Source organism: Calonectris borealis, chromosome 12 (assembly GCF_964195595.1).
Source record: "Calonectris borealis chromosome 12, bCalBor7.hap1.2, whole genome shotgun sequence".
Taxonomy (NCBI): Eukaryota; Metazoa; Chordata; class Aves; order Procellariiformes; family Procellariidae; genus Calonectris; species Calonectris borealis.
In genome coordinates this window covers 12,617,073-12,630,378 of record NC_134323.1, presented here as the reverse complement: position 1 = coordinate 12,630,378, position 13,306 = coordinate 12,617,073, and the positions used below count along the sequence as shown (strand labels likewise).

Genomic DNA, 13,306 nt, shown 5'->3' with positions numbered 1-13,306 from the left:
GTTAAAGGTAGGCTTTCTCTTCGTTTCTGAAAGGGGAAACGCAACAAAGTATTTAATATGCATTCGTCAAAAACACTCTTGTTTTGATGGATAGTATTTTGGTAATTTATTTAGAAAAATAGAGTGAAATACAGGATTTTTCCTTGACTACTCATTAAGTTTCTTTTCCTCCAAACCATGGTCTTTTCTAAAACAGTAAGAAGCTCTTGAATGTTTTAACCACAGAATGAATACAGATATATGCCTCCACAACATGGTTTAGAGTTTCTAGGATTGAAGGAAAAGTATTTTGCTAAGCTGCTGAGTCCAAGCAGTTCTGCAGACAGATGCCCCTTCATGGAGCTTAACTGCAAGCGGATTTCAAGAGGCAAAGTTGTGTTTCAGCTAGACAGAGTCCTTGGGCCCGGAAGAAGTCTGATTTGCTGTAGTCTCCAGTGCAACAGACGTTTCAGTGAATTGTATAAATGCATTGCAGACAGACGTTACTGTGGAGCTGGACAAATGGTCAAGCTTCTTAAAAGAAATTAAATATAGTTTATGAAGAACTTGGATTTAAAAGTAGTTGATATATATGTCTTTGAAGTCATTGACAGAGAAACCTGTGTATTTTAGACAAGCCTAAGACTTTTTTCAAGTATGAGCCATTCAACAATAATATTCAGTGGTTCCAGTAAAAACTCGTTTTAACTTTTGAAAACTAAGAAAGATTAACTAAGTAAAGGTAACTACTTATAATATTTTAAACAAAGTAATGAGGCACATATATAATAAATATATTTATTGAAGGTTGTTTTGGTTTGTTTGTTTTTCTTCTTGTTCTGTATCAGTCAAGGAAAGCTAATGAATGTTTTTATTACAACCTGAGATTGTAACTAATGATACTTTAGAAGTGTTATGAAATACCCCTGGGTTATAGAGTTCTCCTGTATTAACTACTAAATAAACTACTGAATATATATTTCACATATTTCATATATATTTGTAAGTGTATGTTTTGTGAATATATACATATATATGCATACATATACATTTATATAGGTAAAAAATTTGTATATATACTTATATGTATACTTTTTATATATGCATATGCTTTACATATATAGTTTTACATACACGCATACACATATTCTAAGTTAAATTGAACCTTCAAAATTGGTTTTGGAATTAAGTAAAGATATTTTCTTATTACAAGAGGTGACAAATTTCATAATAGTTTGGAAGGTTACTTCAATAACCTATTTTTTTATTAATATTTTTAAAAAGAAATCACTATGTAAATGTTAGCAAGAGAATGGAATCCCAAAAAAGACTTGAGTGTGTGTTGGATCTCGTTGTGTCTTAAGTTGTGTATCCGCAGGGGAACTCTCAGAATACTGAGTGGCATGTTACGTATATAAACTAGCTCTTGACAGAAGGATTTTATAGATACAGAGGAGTTGAGGGACTTCAGCTTTGAAAGTTCTTTTTGATATGGTAGCCTATTTAGCTAGAGAGAGAGAGAGATTATCTGGAAAAAAAAAAACAACCAAACAACTGAACTGAGTTGTTGATGCTTTTTTTCTTCCCCCTGAAGGATGCAAAGATCGATCCAGAAGAATTTACAGGCCGCCTTCAATCGGAACTCAAATCATCTCCTCAGCCATATCTTGTACCTTTCCTTAAGGTAATGGAATATTGTTTAGATAAATTTATTTCGATGCAAATGTCAATATATTAAGTTTTAAAATATACTTTTTAAATGGAATTGGCTTCGCCTGTCTAGAGCAGGACTACTCAATTTTTACTTCGCGCTGCCAATTTGTGCGGCGATCTTCTTGGCTGGAAGTCATGTGCAGGCTCCATCTCTGTCAGGCCAGGCTGGTGCTGCTTACTGCTTTCGTGGTTGGGAGCTGTGGCTATGTGCTGCAGCTGACTGCTCCCTGACAGGTTGAGAGAATGGTAGGAAATAGGGTTTTCCTACAGGAGGGAGACCTCATGTGTTTGGGGCCTTGGTTTAGGTTTAAGAAAAATTTATTTGTTGTCCAGAGCTGATCTGGAGTTTACTGCTTGAGTAGCCCTGATCTAGAACATTGTAGTAATTATATTTATATAAAAAAAGCAGTTACTCCATAGTTTGGAAATCATCCGTTGTCTATTCTGTAGTGATCCTTTACTGTTATAGTGCATATACTTTCCCGTGGTAGTAGGTAATTTTTTGTGAAGAAGTAGAGCATTCGCATTTGGAAGAGTCACAAGTTATTTCCATAGAATGCTTAAAGTAATTTAATAAGCTTTTTCCATATTGTTTTTGTAATCTACATTTGAGTCATTGATAACTTTCAATGCATGTGTAACGGTGATTATGAAAAACTAAATCTGGGTAATGCTGTTGAAATAATTGATTAGCTGATCCTACTTGTAATCTGGAACTAATCTATAATAGAAGTTCTAATGTGATACCAAATGGATTTATTGTTGGGTCCTAAGTTAGTATACATGGGGGCAAATTTAACTTTTAATTGGTTCTTGTACATTAGCTACAATAGCTTCCATATGCAAGATTGTATACAAACATACAAAGCGTGTTTAATTATGCCCCAACAAAACCACAACTATAATTTTAAATGCATTTTTCTTCTAGTCCAAAACTTCAGTTTAGTGCAAATTTCCTCTCTTTCCTCTCTCTCTTCAACTTTTCAGAACTCTCTCCCTCTGCTTCTGTTTTTTTCAAATTATCATTAACCCTTGTTTGTGCCTTTTTCTGCTCTTTACTGCAGTCACTTCTAGCATCATGATAAGTTTTAACTTGTTTCCTTTCTTTGAAGTCCTTTCTTGGCAACAGGCATGAAGTTTTTAAATAAATATTAGGAGTTTAGAAAGAACTGTAGCTTGGGCTAAACACTGTTGCATTCTATAGCTGCCTGGGGGGAGCACTTCAAAAGAACACTACTACCACTTAAAAAGTAAAAAGTTTGTTCGTGAAGGTACACTATAGCCTTTTAGAACTGTATTTTTTGGTTGAACTGGTCTGAACATGAAGCATACAATAGTACACTTTTCTAATCCAGTCAGAATACATTAGATCAGTAATAATACAGTAAACAGCTATTGCTGTAGGGCATCAACAGTTAAATCATCTTGTTCTAGGTACTGGAGGCATGTCAGGAGAAGTAAATTGGTGCAGCTTACTTCTTCCAGCATGCAATGGGAATAGAGTTGTTCCTACGGTTCTGCCTTTTCTATTTCCATTTTTTGCCCTTCCAAAGACCTAAGCTTACAAGTTCTAGATAGTCTTCAGGAGGGGAGTGTTATATTTTACTGCTAACGGTGGAATTAGGGCACATCAAAATCTACAGGGTTGCTAAATCCAAATTGAAAGCTTATTAAAAATGTAAACTCAACTTTCCCTGTTACAAAATATGTTCAGTCTTACTTATTATTGATGAATAGGCAGAAAGTAAAATTGGGAAGAAAGCTGGATTCTGTTAATTATGTTTACAGCAAATTTCAAAATATTTTTTGTCAACCTGCTAAATTTGATATTTCATAAACTTTCTTCTGTTTTTAGAAAAGTCTACCTGCACTGAGACAATCTTTACTGAATAGTCAACATTCAGTTTTGCAAGGACAGCCGTCTCAGCAGTCACTTCAACAAACCAAGCTATCACAAGTTATACCTCAGTCTGCCTCTGGAAGCATTTCCTCTGTTGTCACAACGCAGGCAATAGGAATAAGGCAACCAAACAACATTTGCACAGTCTCTGTATCAAATACAGTGCAGCCTCCTCAGGTTAAGGTGGTACAGTCAAATCAGAGTTCTCAACTGGTAGGTACTGTAGTATAAAAGAGAATTTCTTAACAAACTGAATAGCAGTTTTCAATGTTATCTTTATTGCAGCTTGTTTGGGAAAATACTTTTTTGTTTGTTTGTATCATATTCTGTGATATATAATAATACCTCATTTTATGGCCGTTCACATGTATGTTCAACCATTAGTTTAGATAACATTATTAACATACCTTAAATTTAAGAAAGTAACGCTCTTGGCCTTTTTGTCTGGAATAGAGTGATTGTTATATGAGCACAGTGGAATTTGAGTTAATTACAAATGTAGAACAGAAAGCTTTTCAAGACTTAAAGGAAAGAGTATAATTTTTAGTATGTCATTAGGTATGCTGCTTTGCTTAGATTAGTCTGCATTAAAATTAACTCTATCTCATTTTAAACTCTTCTACACATAGTTATAAAATCTTGTAGAAGACTAGCTGTACTGTACCAGCATGTTTTGTTTAGAAGTAGTGCCATATTTTATTATTTACTGAAATATATCGTTGTGCATATTGGAGTATTATGTGCTTAGACTCATTAATTTCAAAGGCACTATCAATAGGGCAACTATACAGACAGTTACTCACTGAGAGTGTGGTGAATTTATCCCGCTGTTATATAGGATCTTGCATGTGTGTTTACAGTTTTAATTAAAATATGTTTAGGATTTTGCCAAGGCCTTGAATTTATACAGGCATTATCATCCTTCAGTCAAAGGTGTAAGAGTTTTTGTCTGTGGTTTCTGTGTATGTATGAGTGAAGTACTTGACTTAGGTTTCAAAATCAAATTTTCATGTTCCATAAGGTGTATCAAGTTGGTAAAAATTTATATTATCAAGATTCAGAAATGCACATACAATAATGTAAAACCTTACAGTGATCTATCCTTGCATTTATAGACTCTATAAAGGATATAAATAATTTGTAAGGTATGTGGAGAGAGAATATTTCTTTTGCTTTAATTTAAAGGTAGCAGTGCACAGTCTGAAAATGTCTGAACCATCTGAGCCGTGTCTTTTGAACCTTACAAATACTTTCTAGCAGTTAAATTACTAACTTTAAAATGAAATTAATATAATTTTGCCATCTTTTAGTGAGCATAGTTTTAATGTGTAAGAACATCTTAGATGCTAAGACTTCTGACTCTGGCTGTTGTAATACACACAAGACATTTGGATATTTTGCTCCTTAACTCAGCTGCTTTCTGTTCAGCCACTTGTATTTCTTTTTCTAAGATAGGTTTTCCCCACCCCTTCTGGACTGTTGTATTAATTAGAAAAGTGTTCCTCAAGACTTTTTGTGACTTCTTTTTGATTTGTCCATGTTTCGTAAGACTGAATTGACAGTAGCTTTGGTTCTTCAAGGTAGGGGAGCAGGAACTGGTTATAATTACAGGCAGTAGATGTAAAAATTACTTCCTGTCCTGGGGAGGGCAAATTTCTGACAGCAGCTGACAGGTACCTTACAAGTATAAACGTTCATGGCCAGTGAGTCTAGCCTTATCTCATGCCATAATCTTAGGACTAACCTTCTGCCAGGTAACATGGCTTTTTCCAGTGTTTTGCAACCCATTTTAAATACTCCTGTGCCGACTAGGCAGATTGCACCCTACCTTTTGAGAAACACTGATGTAGAACAAAAATGTGTCAGCAAGTCCACAGGAATTCTTACTCGTATGATTATAGTTCGTGTGGAATATTTTCTGAATGGGATAAAGCCAAATTTATGGGAGAGACACCACCTGTGTCTCTCTGTCACATGTCAATGCATACTCAAAGCAAGCAATTGTAATGTTAACCTGAGTAGAGGCTAACAATGTGAAGAGTTCCTCTGTCATCTTATTCAACATACCTACACAATATGAGGGAGCTGAAAACTGCTGAAGTCATATATTGTGGAGATTGATCTGATGGGCAAAAGAATTTGTTTTTCTGTCTGTAAGGAGGTCGTAGGTCTAGGACTGAATTTTCATCTTACTGGGTATATGAAATGACTGCTACATTTTCAAAAGGTAGCAAACTGCGCAGAGCAAAACTATGCTTAATACTTTTCCTTTTCTAGAAAATACTTGGGGAGAAGTGAATACATTAAAAATTATAATTTATTGGTTTCATTGCAAAACTGGCGTTCTGTATTTGCTTTCAATTTATCAGTAATTAGTTAATAGAACCAAACATTACATTAACCAAGCACTTCTTAATGGCCCTCAAATTAGTTCTATACAGACAAAAGCAGCATCAGACAGTAAGAGATACTGCATTAAAAAATCTTACATACCACAACAACCATCAACTCAGGGGCCAAGCAGACAACCCAGCAGCATCTCCATATCACACTAGTAATTGTTCGTAAGTATTGACTTTTTTGTGTGACAGTGATCGCACTCTTCACACTTTTTAGTGCTCCCCGAAATAAGAGCTCAGCAAAGAGCTGTTGGCCATCTTGCCTGGGACTTGTCCGGAAGAGGAAGATTACAGCTGGCTTGCCGAAGGGTGGCCAGCACTGATGGAGGAAGCTGGCTGAGCTCCAGATTTTCCAAGCCTGAAGCTCACTGGAGAGAGTTCCAGCTGGCTTTGCAAACTGTCCAGCTGCAGAAGGGCAAGCCTGTTTTGGAATATAGATACCAGCCAGTTTGCAGTAGTCTAGTTTCTTTTAAAATGTGGAGAATCTGTTAGCTGTTCCTTTCTTTTGACTTTTCTGTTTTACAAAGGCATCAGATGTGGTGATACTTCTTCCAGTTATATTGAGGTATCTTGCAACAAGGGAATTCTGTGTACGCTATTCAGCATGCAATGTAGATTGCGCAAAGGAGACTTCAGCATTAAAATATATAGTGTTAGTGGAGATGAAAGAGGAGACTATTTTATTTATCTGTTTTGTAAAGTATTGGAATCATGTTCCAAAACTATGAAAAAGCTATGGTCTAAAGAGCTAGATAGTACTGTTAGTACTGGTAACTGTTTCTAGCTAGGGAAAAGGGGAATAATCTTAAGCTAATATTTTATTGATGAGACACTAATGGGATAAGCCAGCAATCAATTTTTTTAATTGTTCTAAGTGCAATTTTCAAAGTTTGTCTAAATTGTCATTCTTAGGGGGCAGGAGCTCTATATAGCCTTATATATGCAGACATTACTTGTCTTGTTCTGGGTGTTACAGCAGATAAAATTTCTGTGAATAAGAGAGACGTTCTTTATTAAATGTGTTGAAGTTGTAAGTAGATTGATAAGTAATGGAGATCGATTAGCACTTTATATATTGTGTTGACACTGTGTCATAAAGAGAAAGTACTCCTGGAGGTTGAAGCCAATTATTAAATTTAAATGATAAAGAAACAGTAAGAAATTCAAAGTGATCCATCTTAATTAAAACAAATCTGATTATATACAAAGCAATATAAAGATTTGTGCAGGTCTAGGATTAGGAAAGATGTATAGAAATACATCTGGACCGTTGTTGCTGCAGTAAATTGTGCACAATGTCCAGAGGGGAGATTTCGCCATCTTCTAAGTAACATTAGAATAGTATTTGCTAAAACATTTACTAACACTTGTCCAGGGACTGTCATAGTGGTTGGAGGCTCCCAAAAGGTGAGATAGAGTAATGGAATTTGGAAACAAGATACAACAGAATAAGCATTATGTTATATGGGGATCTTCTGCTTTGCTTTTTAATTCTCTACTGAAGCTTTTTCTGGCATCAGTTTTCTGTTGTTGAATGATTGCAATTTGTACACATTTTAGTGACTCACAGGAAATAATTTTTTTTGTCCTGTGTGGAAGGCAGCTTAGAAATGGAAGAGTAAAAGATGGCGATTTGGGTAAAAGGAGTAGTTTCTGTCAGTGAACTAATAAAGATCTAGTTGCTGACTTGGAATTTGGTGTACAATAAAATTTAAATAGAGATGGCACTTGAGCAGTAGACTTCTGGGATCCATTAACAGGAACAAAGCCTATACTTCACAAATTGTATGCCTATTTGAAATACAGCCTAGTAGTTTTCTGAGTTGTTATCATGGACTTCATTTTCAGAATTTTGTGGGCTGCACCTTAGTAAAAGGAGGATATTGGCAATGAATGCTGTTTGGAAACCAGTAACAAAAGATGGCAGTTAAAGGACAGACTTGAAAGCAAAGACAGACTAAAAGAAAGACAGACAGACTAAAAGAAAAGCTTAAGAGAATTAAACACATGTAACTTGGATCAAACACCTACTAAAGGGGAGCATAAAAAACATTAACAAATATTTTAAGGGCTTAAGAATCAAAGTATATCGATGAATTATTTAGAGCAGTCTAAGATAGTATAAATATGAATAACAGGATATAATTAAGCAAAGTGGGATTTAAGCAGGATATAAGGCAAAATATCACTACAGTAAGACAGATTATTAGATGGTAGATCAGCCTTGAAAGGCAGTGTTGAAAAAGCCGTCATTGAAAACATTCAAAATTAGACCAGGTGAAATACTGTAGGAGGAATTGTATAATAAACTGGGGAGCAGGTGGGACAAGTGATCCAGTGGCTTTTGGTTTTATTTTTCTTCATTGCTTCTTTGAAAACATATACTCAATGGAACAATATTGTTGTCATATTAACATTAAAAATTACATGCTGAGTTTTAAAAAAGTCCTTTTTCATTTGGAAGGAAAATAATTGCTTATGCAAATTTTGAGGCACAGTTGAAAAATTGCAACTGGTACTATTACAGCATGGTAAACAATGGTAAATATGAATTCTAGGCCCATAGAAGCATGAACATTGTGACTTAATGCTGCCAGATTACATGATAGCTGAGGTTTGATATGACATTTATCTTCAGGAGTGAGTAGACTGATAAATCACAAGTGGCATAGCCACAAGTGAGTTAGCAAGTGTTTACTCATGAGTGAAGATAAATGTCATATCAGACCATAGCCATTCTGAATTTTGTACATTTACAAGTGGCTTGTTTCTTCCTTCCACAATACTTTTTTAAACTTAATTGAGAGAAAAAATGCTTGGTAAAGGCTATATTTTCCAAATTTTATTTTTATTTTCCATTCTTTGCAGAAGTGTCTCTTTCCTATGCTTTTGTTTTTATTGCTGTGTTTGATATGCTTAAGCTTTTGGATCAGATGCTTTTGTTGCAAAGTGTGATTTATGTAAATTGAGTCAGGCTGATTTTGCAGCCCTTGTTAAGTAAGGGACCCCATACATCTGCACCGGTAAAGGAGCATCTAGATTGTTGAGACTCGCAAAATCTTCGTCCTCAAAAACTTCACCAGTGAGTTCTAATCTAATTGTCCTAAAGGACTTTTCTTTTCAATGGTTTGTAGGTATTTTTGTTTAGTATCTCCTGTTTAGGTAAGAGAAAGCGAACGGAAGTTATCAGTCTTTCTACTTGTATACCTTTTATGTGCTTTGGCTGAATTCTTTCTCAGTCTGTATTTGTTAGTCATTTGTGTTGTTAATTATTGGTCTGTTCACATCTGTAATCTGTTCTTTGTCCTGCAATAACATCTACGGTAGAAGATTCACACCTATCATGGTATGATCATCACCTTTTGGCTTGAGGTTAGGACCAGAGAGCACTATTGCTTTATTCTCATATAGTTATTGAATCTAAGCTTTTTGAAGAAGGGCCTTAAGAAAAATGAGTATTTCAGCTGTCACCACTTCGTTATGCTGGTTATCAGTAGTATGACTGTTAAATATCCTTTTTTTCATCTTCGTATGTCTGCTTGTTTTGTGGAAGCACCTTTGTATAAACATCCCTTTTTACAGATGTGAAAATAAAGTGAACTTTAGAAATGGACAGAGTAGTGATCTGAAGCATTCGGGAAGTGAGAGAAGGAACTTATCTGGAGGAGCAGACAAATGGTGAATCAAAGTGAGCGTGACTAGTGGAGTGGAAAGATGACGGTTAAGAGGAGAATTGGGAAGATGAAATAAAAAGAAGAGGGAGAATACTTTATATTGTGAGAACTGTGCTTCTTATTTTGCAGAAAAATGTTATTTTATAGAAAAAAATTTAGGTAACTTTTCACATATTGCACTCGGAGAAGCAATGCCATGACTTTCCTGCTTCAGTGTGTTTCTTGAAGAGCTCCAAAGCGCAGCAGCCTAGGAGATGATTCTTCAACTTTTGACTGATAGATTGAAGAGGAATAAGCTGGTATATTGTACTTGCTTTCTTGGCACTGTCTGGATCATAATTTTGTTTGGTAATTTTGCTATTTTCCAAACTCATTATCAAATCCAGACAATGGCTAAATCATGTTAAATCTTTTCTGGTTTCTGTGCCTTTGTTGTTATTGTTCTGCTGTTGTGCTTGCTGTCTTTGGGGGTGGAAATAATGAAGATGGCTTCCCTTCTTTTTAGTGGAGATGGAATGATGAACGGTTTCTGTAAGCTTTGAAGACACTTATATTCCGTCTTGTTACCTTTTCTGACTCAGCACTTTTATAAGATCATTGATGATATGGTTATGGATGTAGTGGTTGGAAAGGACTTCTGGAGGTGTCTAGTCCAACCTCCTGCTTACAGGTTAGGATGTTGCCCGGGGCCTTGACCAGTCATGTTTTGAGTATCTTCAAGATGAGATTACACAGCCTTTCTGGGCAACGTGTTCCAGTGCTTGCCCACCCTCATGGTAAATTTTTTTTTTCCTTATATTAAATTGAAATTTCCCATATTCCAACTTGTGCCCATTGTGTCACATCCTTCTGCTCTGCACCTCTGAGAGAGTCTGGCTCTATCTTCTCTACATCTTCCCATTAGGTGGCTGCAGACAGCAATAAGATCTCCCCTTTTCTGAAGGCTGAAGTAATGTCTCTGAAAACCTCGGTATACTAAAACAACCACTTCTGTATCTTCTATATCAGTCTGGGTTAGTAAATTGGTGCTTACGAACTGATCATTTGGGATTCAGCATATGAATAGATAACATTATATGGGTTACACTCATTGTGTGTATTTTTAGGCTGTGAGAAATATGAAATAATTCGGTTAAGTTAGTCATCTCCCAGACTAGCTTGCTAGTACCTTGTTCATTGTCTACACTTTTCAGACCAAGTTAAGGACATAATAGTAATGTTTATGCTGTTAGGAAAATAGGCAAGAGGATTAGAACAGTTTGAATTATTTTAATTGATGAAGGGTGGTTTAGATTGTTTATAAATTTTAACACAGGGTCAATTACCTCTGATTCATGAGTTTTTACTATGTCCCCTGTTTGCCTGCAAAGAAGGTTACACATTCTGTTTCAGAAACAAATTGCTAATGTTCATTCCTTAATCACTTCCAGATGTGAAGATTACATCTGTGTTGCAATCTTAAAACTAAAGAAACTGGAATTTAAGTTAGTGTAAAATGTTGCTTTGAGTTCAGGTGCAGTTGTTCCTTTTAGAGCGTATGTGCTTGTTGCTGATGGGTTTCTGTATGGAATTTAAGATGATGATTTTGATCTGTGCATCTTGGAAAAGTTTATTTCTCAATCATTTTCTACACTTTCAGCACTTTTACATACGTTGAAGTCCTAGTACATTACTTGTTAAAGGACATTTTTTGAATGTATTTGGTAGTAAAGAAAACATTGCCATTATTCATGTCGTCTTAAATGGTTAAATACTGTCCTATCTTTAATGGTGTTAGTGGCTCATTTTTTAGGGCATTCACATGAAAATATTAATCAGGTGAAACAGAACTTGATTCTGAACTGTAGAAGTTGCTTGCTTCACAGAGAAAAAAAATCTAATCGCAGACGATTACTGTAATACCAGATAGTAATTCTACCCACAGGTCACACACATCTTTTTGGCCTGGCTTCTGGCCAGTTAAGGTATGGCTGCTTTTCTTCACTATTCGCTGAAAACTCATCCAATAAATTATTGTAAAAGTGGCAACATTCTTCTTCTTTTTCATACCAATGTAGTCTTTTTTTTCTGTGGGCTATTCTGTCTCTTTACTGATTAAAATACACTTGTACATGTTTCCTGTGCATCAAAATGCAGTCAAATTCAACTTTTTCCCTCATTTTCACTTATCACTTCTTTTCTCTCCTGTTTTTAAGCATGGCAGCTACTTTGTTCTTTCCCCTCTGAGTGTCACTATTTACTCACTGCCTGTCTTGACCAAATAAATTTACATCCATTTGCTCCATTTCTGTGCTTAGTAGAAATTTTCCTTCAGTGTCCATAGTTGAAGCTGAATCCTTAATCTTTTTTTCCCTTTTGTCTTTCTGCAAGGTAGCTATTGTTAACACTTTTACATCCACAGGTTTATTATGACTTTTCAACTTTTAATATTTTAGGATGTACAGAATGCAATTTCGAATCTTCAAAATGGCCCTATTTGTTTTTTCTCCAGACTACGTTACAGGTCTTGTTCCCTCATTACTCTTTTCTTGTTTGTAGTTTTCAACTCTCTCCCTTCCGATTTGGGAGCCCTGGTTCCTGCTGATGGAACAATTTCCTATTTGTTCCGTAGCCTCTTCATTCTCTACTTTTACGTCTCATTTGAAAATACTGTTTCTCCTTTCCTTTTCTTCATAGCATACTTTGAAGTCAGAGATTTCGCCATTCATTGTTCAGCTAAATAATATGGTTTTAGATACACTTTGTAAGAATAATGCTGACTGGTGCTGAATAAAGGTGCAGTGGTTCCCGTTCGCTTCATGTAGCGGTGTGTAGCATGGCGTTTTGCCTTCTAGGAGGGAATACTGCATCCTGTGGGTGTGAGACTGAGACGTGTAATTCAGAAACAGCAGACACATTATGCAATGGGAGTGACGTAGTTGTGACTGTGAGGAGCGCATGACTTCTGAAGTTGTCGTGCCTGAGTTGTGGTTGTAATCTTACTTGCAGCTATTTGCCCGTGTTTTGTTTTCAAAGTTTATTTATGGATTTTTTTTTCCAGCTCTACAGCATCCACATGTCTTTTTGAATCTTCTGTTCATTACATCTGTGCCTGCCTTGTCCCTGATCTCATGAACATACATTTTGCTGTTGTTTAGACATGATCCTTGCAGGTTTTTTCTTTTTGATTTGATTTGTTTATGGGTCAAATTCTAAGTTTCTAACCCAGTTTCAGTTTTGGGTAAGGTCTTCCGAACTTGGCTTAGTAGTAAGTGAAACCTTGAGAATATCCAATTAACATTTAAAAGATAAATAGTATATGATCACCACAAAACATTGTTTTCTTTTTTGTGTATATCTGACTTTGGAACCCATAATATTTTAGAATTGATTTTTAGTATATATTTTCTTTAAAAAGCGTAGATATACAGTGAAAGGCCTCATGGTTGTAGGTGGATACCACTAAAATTATTGCAGCATTTTCTTCTACAAAAATGCTTTTCTTCCTAGCAAAATTTCTGAAGACAAAACTCTAAACTTGAATATTTACCTTACTACTTTGAAATATATTTTTGATGAAAGTTGTGACATGACATTTGTGTCGAATATTATTTGATTTTTTTTAAAGCATAACGGCAAAATAGGTATATACACACACACAC

At 35.4% G+C, this 13,306-nt stretch overlaps 1 protein-coding gene across 1 annotated transcript in view; it reads left to right on the top strand.

Moving 5' to 3' along the window:
• Nucleotides 1–13,306, top strand: part of LOC142087288 (transcription initiation factor TFIID subunit 4-like) — a 149,144-nt gene that overhangs the window by 21,009 nt on the left and 114,829 nt on the right. Inside the window, exons 6-7 of the mRNA XM_075161381.1 lie at nt 1,574–1,663; nt 3,548–3,805. Coding sequence (XP_075017482.1) covers nt 1,574–1,663; nt 3,548–3,805 — 348 coding nt within the window. The remainder of the gene's footprint in view (nt 1–1,573; nt 1,664–3,547; nt 3,806–13,306) is intronic.